This window comes from Phasianus colchicus, chromosome 1 (genome assembly GCF_987193195.1).
Source record: "Phasianus colchicus chromosome 1, bPhaCol1.hap1.1, whole genome shotgun sequence".
In the NCBI taxonomy this organism is placed as follows: Eukaryota; Metazoa; Chordata; class Aves; order Galliformes; family Phasianidae; genus Phasianus; species Phasianus colchicus.
In genome coordinates, this window is record NC_143436.1 from 73907384 (window position 1) to 73928496 (window position 21113).

The window sequence follows — 21113 nt, forward strand, 5'->3', positions numbered from 1 at the left end:
TTAAATAGAAAAGACAGAATAGCAGAAAAGGTTATAGTATCTGTATACGCCAAAGGAGGAGCTGATACAAGTGCAAGAGGAACACAGTAAGAGTTACTAAATCCTGGAAATAGACATGAAAGATGTTCCTTTTCGTTGTGTTTGTTACACAGAACAGCAGGGAATCGGCACTGCCACCTCCCCCTAGCTGTTCAGGGTCACACGCATTTCTTCCCACGTTCCAGAACATTCCCCGCTGCGGGGCTTCACAGGGACATTTATGGCAGCGGGTTGGGGCAGCGCGAACAGCCCAATTCGGGCAGTGCGAAGAGGAGGTGAGCAGCTGCTCCCCACCCTACAGCGGGCTCTCAGGCCGCCAGCAGTGAACTCACTGGGGCGGAGCAAGACGGGCGAGTGCAGCGGCGTTCCCTTTTTAGGGCTTTTTTTTTTTTTTTTTTTTTTTTTTTTTTTTTTTTTTTTTTTTTGCCGGCTCAGCTCCTCCTACCCGGCAGCGATCCCTGGGGCAGAGGTGGAGCCGGCTGAGGCCGGCAGCGGCCGGGTTGGGTTGTAGGGGGTCGCGATGTCCCTTGCGGAGCGACAGCGGATGGAGGAAGAGGAGGGGGAAGGGGCCGGCGGCGGGGAGGAAGTGGTACAGATCCGGCTGGGGGACAAGTGCTACCCGGTGTGCAAGAGGAAGCTGATCGAACAGAGCGACTATTTCCGAGCCCTGTACCGTTCGGGCATGCGGGAGGCAGGGCAGGGCCAGGAAGAGCAGCTGTTGCGCGGAGGGCTGAGCGCGCTGGGACTAGAGCTGGTGCTGGACTTCATCAACACCTCCTGCCTGGCCTGGCTGGAGCAGGAGGGTGAGGAGGAGCCCCCTCTGCTAGAGGAGCTGGTGGAGGCCGCCTCCTACCTGCAGGTCACTCCCCTGCTGCGCTTGCTGCTCTCCCAGGTGCGACTGGGCAACTGTCTGGAGCTACACCACTTGGCCCAGGTCTATGGCCTGCAGGACCTGCACGACGCCTGTTTGGACTTTATGGCTTCCCATTACCACCAGGTGCTGCGCAGGCCCGATACCCAGCTGCACCTCCATCTGCCACACGCTCTCCAACAGCACCTGAAGGAGAGGCGGATGAGGGGCACTGCCACCCTGGTGGCCATTGGGGACTTCATGGGTACCTCATCCCTGGGCCTGTCCCCGGGCTGTCACCCGCAGGCTGAGGCCCCATGGTCCATGCTGAGGTATGACGAGGAAGCAGAGCAGTGGCTACCCCTGGCCAACAACCTACCACCAGATCTGGTGAACGTGCGAGGCTACGGGTCGGCCATGCTGGACAACTATCTCTTCATCATTGGGGGGTACCGGATCACCACCAGTCAGGAGATCTCAGCTGCCCATTGTTACAACCCTTGCCTAAATGAGTGGAGTCAGCTGGCTTCAATGAACCAGAAGAGGTAACCTCTGCACCCTGGTGTGCACATGCGTCCTTGTCTGTATTCAAAACAGAGACTGCTGAGTCACCTGGAGTTGGACAGACGCAACCTTACAAGTAGTGATTCAGAGCTGTCTCTTGCACCATGTGATGGGAAGCACTTAAGGGTTTGGCAGTAGCCTGGTAGCCTAAAGGCTTTGGCTTTGCTGGCAGCAGCCCCCCAGCTGTGGCACAGCCTGGCATCCTCTCTACTTTTTGGTGACTCCAGAGTGTGGCAGAGGGAGCTGCTATAGGAAGGGTGAGGAGAATAGGACTCTGAGCAAATGCAGGTGATTAAGGCCACAGCTGTGGGAAAATGGGAATTAGGCATCAGCTGAGGACTGAGCTGTGGCCATCTGCCATAGGTGGTCATTTTCACCTGGGTGTAAAGTGATGGTGGATTACCATTTTTCCTTTAAATCATAGTTCTAGGAGCTCTGGTCTCTCCAAGCAGCCATCAGTACTGGTAGTTGAAATTCTATTTAAAATAACAAAACAACAAAAAAGAAAATTCTGTGTTTTTTTGTAAATCTTAGCTTCAGTACTCCATGTGGTAAGAAGTTTTACTACTCATAATAGAAGTGTTCAGTCTATCAGAGCTAGGGATTGCTGGAAATATTTGTTGTTGGTTTGTACTTTTACAAAAATCCCAATGTTCTGCAGGTCTGCATTGTGGTGAAGTCTTTACCAGAAAAAATGGCAGGAAGATTGTCAGAAATTTCTCAATTTGTGAGAATATTTGGACCTAGTAAACATTCAGCATCTTGATTTATTTATTTATTTATTTATTTATTTTTCTTCCAACATTTCTGATGAAGTTGCTATTCAGAAACATTTATATGTTTAGGGAGCTAGTGTTGATGGAAACCCAAGAAGAGTCCTCCCCAGGACGGGCTGTAGCTGCTCTGCCTTAGTCATGTTGAAGAGTTATCAAAATACAGACTTTTACTTTATTGAAACAAAATATCAAAGATGAATTTTCTAGTTATTTCCATTTTAGAAAAAAAGTGTTTAATTTTTTTTTTCTTCTCTATTGGAATCAGAGTGGAAATAAGTAGGGAGTCCAGAACTTGCTTTAGAATGAAAATTCTCTTTTCCATTCAGCAAATTCAAGTAGCAGCCAGAGACCCCAGCCCTTAGCATGAATGCTTTGAATTAGTGTAGTAAATCTGTAATCTCTCCTCCAGGTGAGCTTGAATGCTAAAATGCCTCAAAACGGAAGTTTGACCTAAAATGACTGGTTTCCTACTTCAACCTTCTTTCACTGCCTCTGTTTATCATTGTGAGAAATTCACTAAAATGTTTGCCTACCTGGCCAGTTGTTGGAATTGATTGGAATCATAGGGTGTATGTCGTTTGTTCCAACAAACACTGTACAAAGTAACTGCTATGAAGTATTTAGCTTTTAAACTCTGTGAACACCTCTTTCTGCGTGTATATTTCTTGCAGTCTGTTGGTAATCTCTGGAGGCACCTTTGGGGACTGAGCTGTTTTGGTAGAGCTGGTCTATGCAGTATTGCCTGCCAAAATTGCCGAAAGCATGTTAGACTCAGTAGAAAAGAATGACAGATCAAACCAATCAGTGTCTCTTGTAGAAGCCCTGTTTTGATCAAATTATGAAGTTTGGTATTGGTTTGCATGGTGTCCATAGCAAAGTAGGTGTTATTATGTGAAACAACTCTGCAGCATGGCAAACGAGACGGGTTTTAAAAATGCCCTTTTTTTCACCTTATTACCTGATTGTTCAAATTCTAGATGAGCCTTTTACTTCCACGCTTTCCCATTTTTTTTCTAGGATATATAGTGATTATATGAAAAAAATAAATGATTGTTTTCTTCTTTTATTAATATTTTCATCTGTACTACCTTGCCAACAATCTTTAAGCCCACAACACCTGACAGGTGTTAATCAGCATGGGATTTCATGTTGGCAATTTATGTTGGAAAAGGAGCATGCAAATAGATATTTTTGAAATAGTCACCAGTCTTACATTTCAGTGTAGCGACTGCAGGCTAAAAGGGACAAACATCATGTTGCCTTCTAGGCTGGATAGCAGCTAATGAGTATGTAGCTTTGTGAATAATGAGTAGGGGGAATCTTTTTCGTGGAAACTCTACTAATCTCATCATAAAACTTGTTGTTGACTTTAACATCTTTGTGGAGTCTCAACCCTGAAGTTTTTTTTTTCTTTTTTAAACTTTTCTAACCTAACATTTCAACTCTCTGATACCAGATTGACCAGCTGGAGCAGCTTGTGGCCAGAATCCAAAAAAGGATGGCTTGTGCTGTGGGAGCTAAGAGCAGGGGAAGGGAATTTTTGTACTCAATGTTTACATTCAACAGGAGCAGCACTGATTCCAGTCTGCTGATTAGATGTTTGCTTGGCATTGCAGTTTTAGTTTGTTGTGCTGCAATAAAACAAGCAGGGCAGTTGCCTAGTATGCTGCTCAGGTAATTGGCTTGTTTGGCTGTCTACCAAGCTAGTTGATGTCAGCTGATACAATTATATACTGTGGGTGTGTCTTTTACATACCTTGAGAGAAAGTTCTCCTTCTGATTGAAGTGGGTTTGACTTCAGACAGCATTTTAGCAGTATTTAGATTTGGCCTTTATGACTGGAGGCATGTGTTGGCTTTAAGAGAAGGATGAAGAGTTATGGATGTAACTGTGTTTATTTCATTTGAATATAGTAAGTATTTCACCCTCAAAAAACTTGTGAATCCTACAATGTCTTTAATTATTTGTTTTATTATAATGTAGAAACTGAGGATGTTGGGATCTATTATGCGTGTATAGATGAAATATTCCCAACTTACCTCTAAATAGAAGAAAACTGTCAGATGTATGCTGAATACTCTAGTTTATGTTGTAGCTTTTACTACTTTGTAAGCATAGAGATCTTACAACAATCATTTTAAATTTGTTCATGGTAGGTAGCTCCCATATATTATTCCTGCGATGCCCACATAAATTTGAGAAAATATTATTTCCTGTTTATACTTACATAAATCAGATAAAATAATTTGCCCAGATTCATAGGGAGCTGGTGTCTGAGCCAGGAATTTCTCATTATCTGAGGCTAAATCTGATACCAGCCATAAATAATCCCTAACAGATCATAGTTTCTAGATCTCTAATTTTTTTTTCATTCTAGAGGTGTTGCTGTGCTTGGAATAGTGTCTTCAGAGAACTACATGGACTTCTTTGAGGAAGAAACTTCATGTAAAGGTTGCCCAAGACTACTTGGGGTCTTTGGGGATAGGAAGGTAATAAGGAAATTTGAGGTTCAAGTCATGTATTTCAGTACCTTTCCATACTTTTTTTTTTCCTTTTCTTTTTTCTTCTTTTTTTTTTTTTTTTGATGCTGGCAGTTTAAATTGACCATATAAAAATAATATAGGATTTCTACTGCATGTTCCAGTCACAGCTGTGTATTTCATGTTTATTTTCTTTCAGCACACTCATGGCAGATAAATCTTCTAGTTTTGGAAGACCCTTACAAGCCCCTGGCTGCGATTATATACATGCACTTTGAATACAGTTTTTGTGAGCCATCTTTGCCTGAACTGCTGCCACTTTGGAGGCTCTTACAGGAATGCAAGAGAGAATGTTCTAGGGATTGGTAATGGATTAGGAGACTTCCTCTTTCTTTGTTTGTTTTTTTTTTTTAATCATTTTTCCCCTTTAAAATTGCACTTTGCTGGGGTGAAAATAGATTTTTCAAAAATTTTCAGGTAAAAAATATACATGTCACATCTATCACAAATATATCATCTGTGCTTCCAAAGCTCAAGTATGGAAGCAGTGTGTTCTGCGGTCGTATAAGGAGTGTAAAAAGAATAGTTCATGCAATAAATGTAGAGTGCTTTGAGAGTAACTTGTTTCCTTGCTTAACTACCTCCCTGATCAGAAAATTATCTGTAACATCTGTGCTAACTTCTTATATACTAAATGAATAAGGTCTGTCAGTGAACTAAGGGGACTTGCTCTCTTCTTCATAGTCAGTGGTCTCTTACAGACATGTTATATGGTTGTTAATACAATCCTGAACAGCCTCCACTTTTCACAAAATGTTTGGAAAGTTATGCATTCTGACTGTTTGGTCCTTGCACATTAGATTCTTTTTCCTTCCTGCATGAAGCACTCTACACTGCTTTCAATGAATGGAAAAGGTTGTAATTTGAACTGCTGTAAAACCCACTCTTATGTTCCTGGGGCTACTTTCAAGAGGAAATGAACATCTTCAGAAGACTTAGCTGTATCCCAACAAGAAGGGATAATCACTAGAGAGTATTTCACATTTCCAAGTTTAGGTAACTCATGTAAGTGGGTGGAGTTACCACAGCTGAATCTGATAAACTTTTAAGCTTGGTTGTTTCCGAGCTGTAGTCTATGAAACACTTGTTATGGAGAGCTGGCCAATGTTTGTTGTTGTTGTTTCTCCACCACATTAAAAGTATAAAAATACACTAAATATTTCTTAATATTCTCTCTCCATAAAAACACCTGCTGTTACTGGCATGGAAAGGTGAATGGGAGAAGTTTTTCATTATGTATTGGGCCGTTGTCCGAACATGCATGTAAAGCATGCTAATGGGTACTTGTTGCAGCTTTTGAGTAACATATCCCATAAATTTGAGGTACTTGCACTGATTGTCATCCTTTTTAATGAATGTTGGAAGTGGTTAAATCACTCAACCAGCAGTTAAAATTATTGGCTTACTAGAGAAGCGAGTGTCAATTAGGAAACCTGAATTCTTTTGTATTTGGACACTTGTTTTTCATGTCTTATCTTCTAGAAGCTATAGCATGTAGGAATGCTACTCTGAAAGTAATATCTCTCATTTTGTTATGTTAGTCCACAACATCAGAGGTGGATGTTGGTGGTATGTCAGTACAGGTTGAACCTTCATGTTGATAGATAGGCCATTAAATTTTGTTGCCTTGTGACAGATGGCAGCAGGGAAGCAGTCTGACAAAATGGCATCTGACATGGAAGTGCCTATGAAACAGAGGTGTGGAACTGAATTCCTCCGTGCAGGAAAAAATGGCACCTAGTTGACATCCATTGATAGTTGCTGAACATATGGGAACCAAACAATGGATGTTAGCACAGTGAGGTGGTGAGTGGTGTGTTTCAGCAGTGGTGACAGCAACAGCATGTCACTTCTGTTGATGGGGATAAAAATCCATACATGTGCAGCATGCATGTTCCTGTTCATTGCTGGTGAGAGTGTGTAGTTAATGGTGGTGACCATGTTGAAAAACAGTGTTCAGTAGCTGAGAGTTTGCTCTATCAACTAGTGTTATTGTGGTCTTTGCATCTATTGCAGTTCCACAGAAATAAACAGGAGGCATTACTTTTGGAGCAACTAGCATATTAAGTGTGACTAGAAAATTTTACAATAATGAAGCACTGTCTCTGTATGTATGAATTCATTTTGTTAGCCAAAAACCCTGTACCATCTCCATCATAGACAAAAAGTTGCAGACTTTCTAATGTTGATTTTAAAGGATGTTTGGAAAATGAAGTTTTACTATGGTTTGGGTTGTTCTTGTTGTTGTTGGTTTGTTTGTTCTTTCTTGTCTCTGCTAATTTATGGACTTTTTTTCTCCACCATAAGTCTTACAAGAGATAGATTACTTTAAAAATAATTATGTTTTTGAAGTGATTATCCTCATTTCATGCTCACTATTGATCACCATATTTTTCTGAATTCTTTAATATGGAAAACAATTGTTGTACAGAGGAAATGAACAGCGTGACCTAATCGTAAATATCAGTTTTTTTTTTTAAAAAAAAAAAAGAATAAAAAGCAATTAATTCCTTCAAAGAAACATTTTAGTTTTCAAAGCTTTATCAGGGTGACAGGAGCAGAATGTTTCCATCTGGAAACAATTGTTTTTTTTCCTGAATACATTTAATGAAAAGAAGTTGCAGAGCAGTCTGCAGCTAGAGGTCTGTTTTGTCCAGATAAAACCCTGCAAAACTGCTTGGTGGTAAGTTTTTAATCTTGGATTCATGGGGAATGAAATTTACTTTACAGCTCAGCAGGCCAGTGCAGTGCTAAAACACCACAGGTTTACAGATGTAATGCAGTTCCCCATTTGTTTTTGTGTTAATGTGTTGCACACCAATGACTTTCACACACTTAGTTAATCAGGATACTGTGTGGTAAAATCTCATGGATTTGGCTTGAAACGGGCAGTACTGAATAATCTTGCTTAGATGATGGCATAGACTTGTAAGTAGGACTGTTCCTGAAGGGAGAGAGGCTTCATTAGACCATCTTCCACAGCCACAAGGAACAGATTGAACCTCCACTTCAGATCCTCCTTTATTCTGCTATCCACAGACTAGTTATTTCCGTATTGTCTTAAAACTGTGAGATGTAAGGCTTCTTGCACTTCAGTAACTGGGTAGTTAGCCTTAGTTAGGTATAAAATATAACAACATAATTGAGTAGAATAAGAAATAAAAACAGATCATTGTCTATGGAGTGCAGTGTATTTTGTTCAGCTATGTATGGAACACTAATTTACAGATACATCTTGCTTCATTGGGATGGAGGATGTCTTTATCAGTCTAAATCAATGCTAAATGAGGTACAGGAGTTTCTCTTTTTTCTCTATTGCAGAATGTAATTCATATATTTCTATTTATTAAAGTTATTAAAGAGACTGTATACGCATTCCTACTTGATGGTCTTGTTTGAAATTTCCGTAATTTTAACTGAAATAATCTTCTTGACTGTGGGTATACATAATATATTTGTCTGTACTAAAGGTACTTCAGTAAAATGTACTTTGGTATTAAAACTGAGTCATCTACTGAATAGATTAACAGTTAACAAAACATTTACAGCTCAAACTGCCATAGATTGAAATCCAAAGTAAAATATTAATTAGTCTCAGTATCAACATCATTTATATCAAAATGTCACTGTTTGCTGTCCTGAATAATTAAAGTGTAATTACAGAATTTTGGACATGCACTGCACACTTCAGATTCTGTAATGTATGAATTGACATGATGTGATGATAAATGTGTTGGAGCCTGATTGGAAAAAAGTTTTTCTTACGTTTTTCTGTCCATTTGTTTAACCTATATCAGTGCTGCAATCTGTGTCTTTCAGGTCAAATTTTAAGCTGTTGGCTGTAAATGGAAAGCTCTATGCCATTGGTGGTCAATCCCTTTCCAACGTGGAGTGCTATAACCCAGAAAATGACTGGTGGAATTTTGTGGCATCCATGCCAAATCCTCTTGCAGAATTCTCAGCTTGCGAGTGCAAGGGCAAGATTTACGTTATTGGAGGATACACTACAAGAGGTAGAAAGCTTTTTTTTTTATTATTTTCAACTGGTGTAATGAAACAAACCCATGAAATGGAATAAAAAAATTATTGCTGTCATACTGGCATCAGGTTGTGGGTTTTTTCACAAGCTATACCTAGGAGCTGTAATTTTGCATGCCAAACGTAAGTACTTGAAAACTGGATAGCTGTCTGTAATGTCCCATATGACTAACTGGTATTTGAACCTGCAGCTCTGCTCTTCCAATAAAATAGACCAATTGGTACTTTAGAATTTAGGTTAGTCCTCCTCCTGTTAGATTTTGGTCATATAGTAGAAAGAAAGGTCTCAACAGATAGACCTTTGTGGAAAAACATTAAAAAGTCTATATTGTGTTTTTCATGTTTGTTATAGTTCATATAGCATTTCAAAGTTGTTGGGTGTTTTGTTTTTTTTCTTCCTGTGCATATAAAAAAACTTGGGCTTTGTACTGAGTAAATGAGGGCTACATCACAATAGACTTCTATTTCATGTGCCTTGTCTCAAATAGTAGAATCCTATTTTTTTCCTCAGAAGTTTACTGCTATGGAAAGGCATGGAAACTTAATGTTTCCAGGAATGTTGGGATTTTTTTTGCCCCCCTAGTGAGTCAGGGAATTATTCATTGTTTATAGGCAAAGATCATGGAGTTTTGATCAGCATTTTTATACAGCACTGCTAATGTTTCCTATTTTTTTCTTTATTTAATGTGGATTAAGTGTACAGGAAGATGAGTAATAAGCAATGACCAAAAGTCATTACAGTGCAAGAAAATGCTGTGGCAGCACCTCCAAAGCCATGCTGCTTGTGAACTTCATTTACGACAATCCAGTTATATTTATGGCTATCTATACCTGTGTTCTTACATAACTTGTTAGCGTGTCACCATCTGCTGTTCCACTTGGGAGTTCGTCTGGAGATCATTGTGCAGAATAGACTTGTAATACAGAGCAGATTTTATTGAAAAGCCAAATCGGAGTCTGCAAGCCTGTTACCACTTGTCACTTGGGTTTGTATTTAAGTTCCGGTCTCCAGAGGTTGAAACTGAATTTACTAGCTAAAAGCTCAAGTGCGTTCTTTAATTTAGTGAAGCCTTCAATGGGGATGCTGTCTTGGTCTCCTGAGCAGTAAATTAGGGAGGTAGTGTAACAATTTCGCAGAATAACAGTGTTGCAAACACATCCATGAGTTGTAGCTGAAGCAGAGATAGGGCTTTAGCTTTTCTCTCTTCCGCTATTTGGTACTGTTGCATGAATTTCGTGGTCTTTAAATGAGTTTGACTTTGTGTATTTCTCTCTTTACAAGGTACTGTAAATGAGCCCTTAGTTTATCCATGCCACTTGATGAAATGTAGCTGGCTTTATGAATGTTATTCCCTAAGACTTTGATTTGTGGATTGAAATGCTAAGTTAAGCTTGGATGATAAATCATCACTTGATAGCTATTAATGAAGCATACAATTATCATGATAATTTGATTTATATGATATCACCAAGCTGAGTATTATTCAATTTACCTTTTCATTAAAAATACCTTGCATATCAATCAGAGGCAAAATCACAATTATTAGGTAATAGCTAGGAATTATGCTGCTAAAATCTAAATTCCCAGATCATTTGTATCAATTAATAGAGCAGCAGCTGAATTTTTTCCTGCTATGATAGAATAAAATGTTCTAGCTTTATCACTGGGGGCAAAAACTCACAGTTCTCAATAATCTGTTTCTTCCCTGTCACCTACCCTTTTGCACTGTCCATAATAATGGCTAATACAGTTCATAAACAGAAATAATACTCCTCCATAAGTGCCATTTATTTATTTGTAAATCTCTCTCCTCTGTTTCAGACAGGAATATGAACATCTTGCAATACTGTCCTACTTCTGATTCTTGGACCAACTTTGAACTCTGTGATGTCCATGTTCGTAAACAACAGATGGTCTCTGTTGAAGAAACAATCTATCTAGTAGGAGGTTGTATTCATGAACTTGGACCAAACCAAAAATCCAGCCAAAGTGAAGATGTGTTAACTGTGCAGTCTTACAACACTGCTACCAAAGAATGGCTCTACCTCAAAGAAAACACATCAAAGTCGGGTCTTAACTTGACTTGCACTCTACACAACGATGGGGTTTATATATTGAGTAGGGATATTACTTTATCTACGAGCTTGGAGCACCGTGTTTTTCTGAAGTACAATATATTTACAGACAGTTGGGAGTCACTAAGACGCTTTCCAGCCTTTGGACAAAACATGCTGATCTGTTCTATGTATTTGCCTGATGTATGAGATGTGTGATGGCATCAGGTTTTTCTTTGCAGCTCATTAATCATTCTCAGAAGAAATATTACTCCCTCTAAGCAATCCAGTTTCAGAATGTAACATAGGCATGAAATACTGATTCTTTTCTTTAAAAAAAATGTTTCAAAATCCATTATTAAGAGCAGTGGTTCTAGAAACAGTTCTAAGGTTTCAGTTTAATTTTCTTTTATTTTGTATTTATATTTCACCAAGTATTGTTTACAACTTAAACATAAATTTTTTATTTTGGTAACTAATGAAGGATATAGTTCCAAAGGCAAAACTGATTATTCTCATTTTATTCTCCGTCATTATAGACAATGCGGAAGAGAGAGTATACATGGTGAAAGTGAATATAATTCAATAAAATGAATACTATGTAAAATACTATATAAAAGAGAAATCAAAAAGGGAATTTTTTTAAAGTACAATTTTTACACAAACTGTTTTCTATTGAATGCATAATGTTTAAAATTGCTTACACTCTCATGCTATTCTCCCTTCTGCAGTCACAAGTGAGAATTTCAAGGGTTCCAGCAAGTAGGTATCACCAAGAAACATCCCCTGAATTTTTTGTCATAAAATGCTTTGCAAGGGACTGGGAAGAATTATCTGGAGACTGAAAGTTTCTGTCTGGATTTTAGATGCTGCTTTAATGGCAGTTAGCAGAATTTATGGTTGCCGTTATGACAGAGGTAAAAAGTCTGCAAATTCAAATGAAGAAGTTCGCTTATCTTCCAGAAAATTTTTAGTTTTAGTTATCCTGTTTTCTGCAGTGCTGAATATTAAAAATCAAATTATAGAAACAAAGAAACAGATGTTAGCAGCAAGCTGCATTGTAGGAAGATACAGATGAGTACACACTGTGGTGAATCTGCACCAGGCACTTACTGCTTGATAACAGTCACCTAGGGCAAAAGAGGAGACTGAATCAATTGATGTGGAAGGGTTCATTTTTGTAAACAACTTCCTTATGACACCAGCTCTAACAGGTGTATGTGGATATTGACTTTCTTGTTTTACCAGTAGCCTGGTAGATATAACCAGTTTGCTACCTAAAGTTGTTAGCTTCTCCAAAGAACATAAGGGGATAGTCACCATAGATTCTCACTTGTGTTTCCTAGTTTCTGCATATTGCTTGAGACTCTTTTCATTTTGGAGCTGACAGGTTCCTTCCTCCTGAAGGTCTTGGTTGTTATCATGGGAAGATTTCACACAACTGCAGCCTTTGGGAAGGAGAGAACTAGATTAGGTGTATATTGAACAGATTTCACTGATGTCACTGATGTTGATTTTGTGCGAGATTTTATTCACTTGAATGTGTTCCTATTAAGGAGAGGTATTTTTTTCCCCTTCTGAAATTTGGGTATCTGAATTGACTTTTGAAAATGAATGCCTGTTGTGCAGAGAAGGAAAAGAGTGCAATGGTTCCCTCAAGGTTCTTTTAACTCCCATCTTTTCCATCTATGCTTAGATGCATAATTTTGATGCTTCTGATCATGTATAGGAACCCAAATAGCAAATTCCAGGAAACTCTGTTTATCTAGTATGGACACTAAGAAAAGTACTTTGAATATCCAGAATAAACCTTCTGGATGGATTTTTTGCAGTCTGGCAGAGCATGTTATGCTTGAGCCCCAAATAGTGTCTGCCATTCATCTGTATGCATGAATTTCACAAGTTTTAGACTTTGTCTATTTGTTAGCTTTCGTTCTCTTTGAAAATCTCATGCACTGAACGGCAGCTGTGTTATGTCAGTTGCATCAGACCAAACAATAGCTTTTCTACAATGAAGAAATAGGGTGACTTTCCTGAAATTCTTAAGTGATTTCTTTTTAACTTTTGTAAGTGTTTTAGAATAAATATAAGCACTGTTCTGTTGTCTGGTTATAAATTATTTAATCCACATTATTTTACTTCCTCCCTTTTCATTTCTGTGTATGCTACCCTACTATAATCCATTAGTAAATTCAGATCAATAATGGTGGAGATCATATTTGAATTGTGGCATTCTCCCACCTGGCAAATTATGTGTGAAGAACTCATGTTTCCAGATTTTCAGTTTAGTATGTCTAATCCTTTCAAACACATCCATTTTGTAGAGCAGGCATTGTTATAAAAGCTGTGATATGGTGCTTTTAATGTGGTCTTTTTCATGAGAGGCATTCTGAAATTGGAATTATATAGGTGACCGTGATTAGGTGACCATGCAGAAATATGGAGAACCTGCTCGAATGTAGAAAAGAAAACAGCTCAGATCGTAAATGCAATCAGACTGTGTAGTCAATCTGTGGAGCAAATTTATCAATAAATGACAATTAACTGTGCTACAGTAACAAATCAAAACTGGTGTTGAATTGAGTAGTATGAAACTAATTAAGCTAAGTGGACTGTATAACTACAGGCTGAAATAAATATAGTTTTTAAGCAAAATTAATTATGGAAAAATATGCAATGGATATTCCTTGTAAATTAGGAAAAAAATCCTACCTGTAATGGCTGTCCTTTGCCCTTCTTATTTTCTGTCTGACATCTTAATATTCCACATAATGCACTGCTGAACAGTTTCTGCCCTTCTGGGTAAGGGAAAATGGTTTAGAGTTACTAGTAGTGAGTAGTTTAAAAGCTGCTTTTTAGCCAGTGGAAATGTTCAGTGAGCTGTGTTTGCTTTCTTGGTGGGGAAAAAGTCCTATCTTATGGACGGAAGAGCTCCTTCTGAAAAACAACAGTTGAAGTGAGAGCAAGGGTCTTTATGATCTTACCAGCTACAAAATTCTTCAGTGTTATCCCGGTAACCACGTTCTAACTTTCCATGTGGCCTTGGAGAGATTGTTCTACCTGCTTGTGTGTTCATTCCCTAAGACAACACGTGAGTAGGAATGCTGATCATGTGGGGGCACGTGGTTTTCGTGGTGTGACAGTGTTTGTGAGATCTCTTGAAGGTGTGCAGAAGGACTAATATCCTGCCTCTAGTAACTATTTACTTGGTTGTTAAAATTGTTTGATAGAAAGTGGCAAGATAGAATACAGCTAGTAACCTCATTTTGGTCTCTGCTAATTATCTTCATTTTGAACTGATAGCTACTTCCTATCTGTTTCTTTTGTTTCTGTCACCTACAAGCTTACAGTTTGCCTAAGTTTCTTAGAGTTGGTTTTCTCAAGACTGTATCCAAATTTAGAACTGCTGCTTTCCTGCTGTGGCTTGGTTATCCATTGCTTTCATATCCACTTCTCATCTTCGTGGAGTGAGTCTGCTTGATACTAGCCAGTAAAAGCTGACTATAGTAAAGGATGATCCCAAGTTGAAAGAAAGAATAACAGGAAGAACAACAGCCTCTAAGTCCTGAGGGAAAGGTAAATGGAAAACTCTGGGAACTTTAGTCCCTTCCCATAAAATAGAGAAGTGTTTAGAAAGGTTGCTCACATCAAGCATAAGAGAGAGCATAATAGTTTCTTCCTTTCCAGGAACGGTTTGTGGTTTTCAATGTGAAATAAGAGTTATGTGGAGCTTAAGTTTAATCTCCCTGGCCAATTTCCATAGATTTCTCTTTCTGCCCTGTCAGCTGAACTTTCTTTGCCTGAATATTTTTTCCATTCTTTGAGAGTTTTGTCCTACATCAGAGTCCAGACTGTTTGGATGAAATCATGTGATAACACTTTGGCCTTTTCTTTTTGTTAGTCTCCTTTTCGCTGGTCTATGTATATCAATCACTGAGATGAAAAAGTGATTTGTAACTCAGGTATTTTTTTTCAGTTATTCAATTATTGGCTCTCAAAAGTTAAGTCTACTAAGCTACGGGTTTTTTTTTTTTGTTTTTTGTTTTTTTTTTTCATTTAATCATCATTTTAGCGAGGAAAGCTACAGATTCAGAATGTGTGGAAATTGACCTATATCAGTAATGTGAGAATGAAAGTCACAGAGTGCAATGATGACAGTTAGTGTAAAACATGCTCAAAGACCTACTAGAGCAGAGATTTATCATCACAATCACCCCTATAAGATAAGGTATGTACTGTAAACGATGTTCAACCAGTGACAATCCCTGGGATACTTGTCAGTGTTACCAGTGAACTTAAAAGGAGTCACCAAAAGTCCTTTAAGGGTGGAAACTGTCAGCATCCATAGTATGCTGTATTGATTTTGCATTTACGATAATGACCAAAGGGTGGCTCCCTATACCTACTTATGAACATGAGTAAAAGATGAGATAAAGAACAGTTAAATATTTTTCTCTACTGTACTAACATTCTCAGAGTATGTTCTCTCTTTAATCAACCTAGAATCTGTTTTAGTGTAATAATGTATTTTTTTTCACCAAAGGAAGGATGGAATCTGGATTTTGTGAACTACTTGGGTAATGCATCCACATTTATAACTTGCTATCCCAAATATGCATTCTTTATGATTTTTTTTTCTGGAGCCAATTGCTATTATCAATAACATGTACGATGTCCTAAGTATGTCAGTATTTTCAATGTAAGTTTCAGTTCCTTTATTTATAATTAGAAGACTTTCATTACTGAACTACATTTGTTCATCTTTTTATAAAAAGAAAATGAATCGCTGCAATTACTGTCTCTTTCTAGTGGAAGGCAGATTAGACAACATCCAGTTTTAGAGTATTCAATTATCTTCTGTACGTTTTCAACTAATACAAGCTTTGATAGGAGAGAAAGTTGTTCAGCTCTTGAGCATTCTCTGCTTGATGGTACTTATACCATTATTTTAGATTTAACAATAAACGTAAACCCTCTGAATCCTCAATCCCTCACTCTCTCACTTCATATTCTGTTTTGAATTTGTGATTATTTGATTTATTGTTCATTTTCCACTGTCTGATATTTTCCAGGTGTTTCTAAGGTTATGCCTTTATGATAAAATATCCTTTATAAATAATTTTCCAAGATTAAATAGTTTACTCTGTCCCGCCAGTATTTGCCTATGAAGATTTTACCCAGCCATTGTGGCTGGAGGAATACTTTACCAGGGCAAACCTTAAATTCAGTGCTTCTACTGTACTGGAATACTCAATTTTGAATTAAGAGATACTGTCACTACACAAATCACTGCTGACATAAGATTTCTTATGAAACTGTCAACTTTCTGTGTATTGTAAGCTTCTGTCTGTTTCTGAATTATTTCTAGCCCCTCTTGTTCAAGATTTCTGTAAATATAAAAAGTTCCTCTGCATCTTACTCATAAATGCTATATAGCTTTTGGTATAATCTAATATCCTCCTTCCAGGAATCTTTCTAACTTTAAGTTCTCACATCTTTAAAATAACTTAACCTATAAACTTTCTGGTTAGCTTTTATTTGTAATGATTTGAAACACAATTATTTAGAATCCTGAATATGTTATTGTACTTAGTGAATGGTCATAATACAAGGGATTTATGCAGAGTAAAGATAGTAGAATCTTATCTGTTGTTCTACAAGAAGACTTCAGCCACCATGGCTTGAAATGTAAAGAAGTAATGTTACTTATTCTCCCTTGGAACTTGATCTAATTTCATTATTTACACTTTTTACTGAGATCAGAAAATCTATTAGCAGTCAGACATTTGGAAATGATATCAAAGGGATTCTGTTTTCATCTTGGGGAATTTTTACTGTAGTTTTCTTTTTTCTACTGGGCTTACTATATATGTCTGGAATAGCATTCTATCATCTTTTTAGTAATGCAAGGGAAATTTTGCCCTTTAACAGGTAGGGCCTTGATTTATTGTGAAGACCAGAACTTTGTCATCTGAAATGTGTGTTTTGCTGTTATAAATTAGCAACTCATAACTGCTCTGAAGCCCATAAAAACATGATTTGGGGTGGTGGGGATGAATATGAAGTCAGAAAACAGATGCTTATGAATAGCCATTCTCTAACCTCCAGGCATAAGCAATTTTCAAATGTGGAAGCAAATAGAAGTTGTTTTAAATGCTTTTAAAATAACTCCCTTTTCCCTCTTCCCCTCTCTCCCCCTGCAACCACAATAATTTCTGGTAAGTCATGTGTACATTTGGAAGAAAATGTTAGTGATGAGGTAAGAATACACTGTTCTTGGGAATATGATCTCTTATCAGAACTGCTGCTTTAGCAGGTCCAGAAACCTACTTTCAGCTTCAGTATATCTCTTTGAGTGACATTTATGATTTTTCATGACATGCTATCTCTTAACACATGTAATAATGGTAAATGTGACAGGAATTACAGAAGCCCTATTGCTGTATCTAGGAGCGAATGCACAATGGGCTTGAAGAAGGCTTTTTTAAATTTTTTTTTATATTTTTAACAGATCTGGATTTAAGCCTTTTGATTATAGTAAATCAGAACCAGCTTTGAATTTGGCACATGTTTCAGTGAATTAATTCTGAAAGACTCTGAAAAGATGCTAATTGTGCAGTTGGCTGAGAAAAGAAGAGCCATAGAATGAAGACTTGGAGAATCTTCTTACAGTGTGATCTCTGATATGCCCTATCTGCATTGTGTGTTGTGTGAACAGAGGTAAGACAAGTCTTTCAAATATACTGCTTCTAAATATTCAGGAGAATTGTTTCCCTGGGAATATCTGGTGAACATGTTTTATTTTAGATTACAATACTATGAGGTTTTTTTTCTTTCTGCGATGTCTCTGATAAAATAAATGGAAAAAAATCTTGTGTATAGGTAGTTGGATCTGTCAAGAGTTACAACACATCAAAATACACGACAAGATGGTGAGTGGAACAGAGACCCATCATTTCTGTTTTACATAGTCAATATATGGATATACAAGTTTTATTTGCAGAAGAATTGGAGCTTTGGCAGATAACCATGCAATGCGAAACAGCTCCATGAACAGTTTGAGAGCAACCCACTTCAGGTCTATGCTTTTATATTTATCAAACAGCTCATGAAATGAGAGTATTTCCTTCTGTCCTACAACCTGCTATGTTTGTATCTGTCTGTGAGAAATTGGGCATGGGCTTTACCGGCACTGTTATTTCATTAAGGAAAGTGGGTCACTGTGTGGAACTTGCTATTCAAGATTAGTTATAGAGACTATTTTCACTGTTAAGGAATGACTGTTGTTAATCAGTGTGGCCATAATGACCCTAGAACATCCCTTTTCTACGTAGCATAATCATAAAATGGCTTGGGTTGGATGGGACCTCAAGGATCATCAAATTTCAACCCCTCTGCCAAAGACGGGATTTCTAGCTTCTAGATGAAGTGTTAGATCAGGTTGTCCAGGGCTCCATTGAATTTGGCCTTAACGACCTTCAGGAATGGGACATCCACAAGCTCTCTGGGCAATCTGTTCCAGCATCTCCCCACCCCCGCAGTTTACAAAGGCCCACCTTTCAAGTTTATCTGGTCCCTCTGGATGGTATTCCTTCTGCTGTATCAACCACACCACTCAGCTTGGTGTAATCAACAAACTTGTTTGTAATCAACAAAATTGTAATCTCATCATCTCTGTCACTCTGTAAGATAATAAAGAGTATCAGTCCCAAGATGGAACCCTGTGGGACACTCCTTGTAATGCAGTAGGAACTCTGAAATTGTATCTGTGTGGATTCTCACCTGATCCATCTACTTTACAATACCTTGAAGTCCACAATCATGTTTGCCAGCAGCTTTTCATGAGAAGTTCCACTCTTTGTATGTCCCCTGATATCCAAGATAAACTTAGAAGAACATAAATTCTTTCACCCCTTCTGGGTCCAGTACTCTGCTGATTCTCTTCCAATGGTAAATAGAAGTTACAAACAAAAAAACAAGGTAATACTTCCCTCCTGTGTGGGAGCAAGAACCCTAAGTCACTAACAGCAAGAAAAATCACTTGTTTTCTGTCAGGCCTTCACCACAGGGAGATTTTAATAGGGTGCAGTCTCTCTTGGCTTCAGGCCATTCAGCTAAAGCTGGATACTCACTCTGTCAAGATAACTCTGTTGATCTAGCAACTGCTTCCTTCAGGTGCCATAGGGTGGGACATATTAGGAACTCAGCAGCCCATTAATTCCTTCCTGAGTTCTGTGGGAGGTCTTAAAAGCAGTTGTAAGATTTTTTTTCAGAGAGAGCAAGTTTGGGGTTTGACTTTCAGACTCTATAGCAAGCATGAGTGGTGCACTGGAATAGTAAAATTTAACCGTCTTTTTGTCAAGCTAAGATGCATTTAGACTTTAGCATCAAATGAAGTCAGAGATATAGGACGTGTTTTGATGCCAGGAAAATATGAACTGGAGTACAGGGTATGCCATTATTTTTAGTGTCCCAGTGTAGGTTCAGCTCAATTGACACAGATTTACATAGAATTATGAAGAAGGCGTCTTTCAGCATGACCTACAATGCCTAAGCATCAGGACATTACATTTCAGACACTTCTGCAAGGGATGTGATGTTTGTAAGTTCAGCACTTAGTGCCTTCCTGGAATTTTTTAAGTGGGCATTCACAGTCAGTGACTCTGAGCTTGTTTTGTAAATTTTACTAAGGACCTCTCAGTACCATCCTATCATGAATGCTCTACAACACTGAAAACACTAGTGGCAAAACACTTAGTTGCTTAGTGGAAAGTATTCAGTTGGGTAGTCTCCCTCAACCCACGTTATCTGGACCAAAACAGTAAGGGACTTGCCTCTCTTCCAGTGTGGAAGAGCAATTCTTCCAGCCCAAGTCTCCATAGTTTTTGTTCAATGTATTGAACAAAATACGTACAGATAAGGGATTGCAAAATATATTGTATGTGTATATTGAGAGCTACTGAGCAGCAATCAGTAAACAAGAGTAGTATGATATAAGAAAACAACTCAGCATTGATGTAGTTAAGCATTCAGCTAAGCAATAAAGGGAGTACATATTCAGCTGAAGAGACAGGCAGAGAAACGGAAGTAGCTGTTTCTCTGTAAATTATCTGTACAATACTGTGATAAAGAAGATTTTGTTTTCAGATGCACACCTTTTTTTGTGTAGGTTTTCTCTAAATCTTTTTCAGCTATTATAGTATTCAAATGATTTTTTTTAATTCTGTGTCCTCTGATTCTGGTCCTCTCTCAATTGGTTTCTTTACTTTGTTTAAACTAGAATTTCCTTTATCAGATTTTAACAGATGTCTTTTCCTTCTTCACCCTTCTTTCTTCTTCCATCCCCTAATGTTTTCTGTGGCAGGGAAATTTTGTGCATGTTGTAGATGATTTTTGGAAGAGGGGGCAGCCTTGCACTTCCATTTCTCCATTATGTTCTGACAGCAGCAACTGGGAACAGTTAGGACCCAATTTCTTTACTGCACTTTTAACCATCACTCATTTAAAATATAACCTTCTGTTGGAAGAAAAAATGTATTCATTTGTATATCAGATTTGTAGAGCTAATATCAATTTTGATGTCATGTGATATAACACTCTTGGATTCTCAGAATTGCCAACTGTAAAATTTATTTAGCTGATGGTATGCTACGAAGAGTTGCCGGTTGAAAAATAATACAAAGTGTTTTTTGGTTTTCTTGGAAAAGCCATTTCAGAGGCTTTACCATCACAGTTCTCCATGTTGTGCAGAGGTATGTATAAAGAAACAGTAAGAACTTCACAGCAGAAGTATCTGTGTGAATTATTGTTTTATGCCATGGTATTCCTAAAGTAGCTAGATTGGAGAGGCAGAGATGTTTTGCATTCCTACAACCCTGTGAGTATGTCACAGTGGGCTTATTCTGGGTAGCTGACAACTTCATCTGTGCTGTGTCAAATAGATTGTGTAGAATTATTTATTTATTTGCTTGTTTGTTTGTTTATTTATTTATTTATTTAACAAATAAATTCTACTCTTCAAGCCCAGAAAGGAATAATTCTTCATTAGTAGTAACAGCAAACTGAAGCTAAGAGTGAAATTCCTCTTTTCTGCACAAGTTTCAGCCAGCTCTGCTTGGCCATGGTGCCAAGGTACGATCTGTGGCAGAATCTTTGAGAGCTTCATCTGTCCAGCTGCTGATGGTCTGAAGGAAGGTTGTAGTTCATTGCTGGTTGATTTGGTCTGCATATGTGTATACAAATGAGATTTTA

At 38.1% G+C, this 21113-nt stretch overlaps 1 protein-coding gene across 1 annotated transcript; it reads left to right on the plus strand.

The window, feature by feature from the left end:
• The first annotated feature begins 475 nt into the window (after positions 1-475).
• KLHL42 (kelch like family member 42) lies at positions 476-20878 on the plus strand. Its single transcript, XM_031606220.2, has 3 exons — positions 476-1434; positions 8589-8782; positions 10630-20878. Exons 1-3 carry the CDS (start codon positions 560-562, stop codon positions 11070-11072), a joined length of 1512 nt encoding a protein of 503 aa, XP_031462080.1. The 5' UTR covers positions 476-559; the 3' UTR covers positions 11073-20878.
• Positions 20879-21113: the final 235 nt, after the last annotated feature.

Excerpts from the sequence above, each read along its gene's own strand:
- KLHL42 (XM_031606220.2), top strand. The coding sequence starts at position 560 with ATGTCCCTTGCGGAGCGACAGCGGATGGAGGAAGAGGAGGGGGAAGGG. Across the intron at positions 1,435-8,588 it reads GCTTCAATGAACCAGAAGAG|GTCAAATTTTAAGCTGTTGG; the intron begins GTAACCTCTGCA and ends TGTGTCTTTCAG. Across the intron at positions 8,783-10,629 it reads TGGAGGATACACTACAAGAG|ACAGGAATATGAACATCTTG; the intron begins GTAGAAAGCTTT and ends CCTCTGTTTCAG.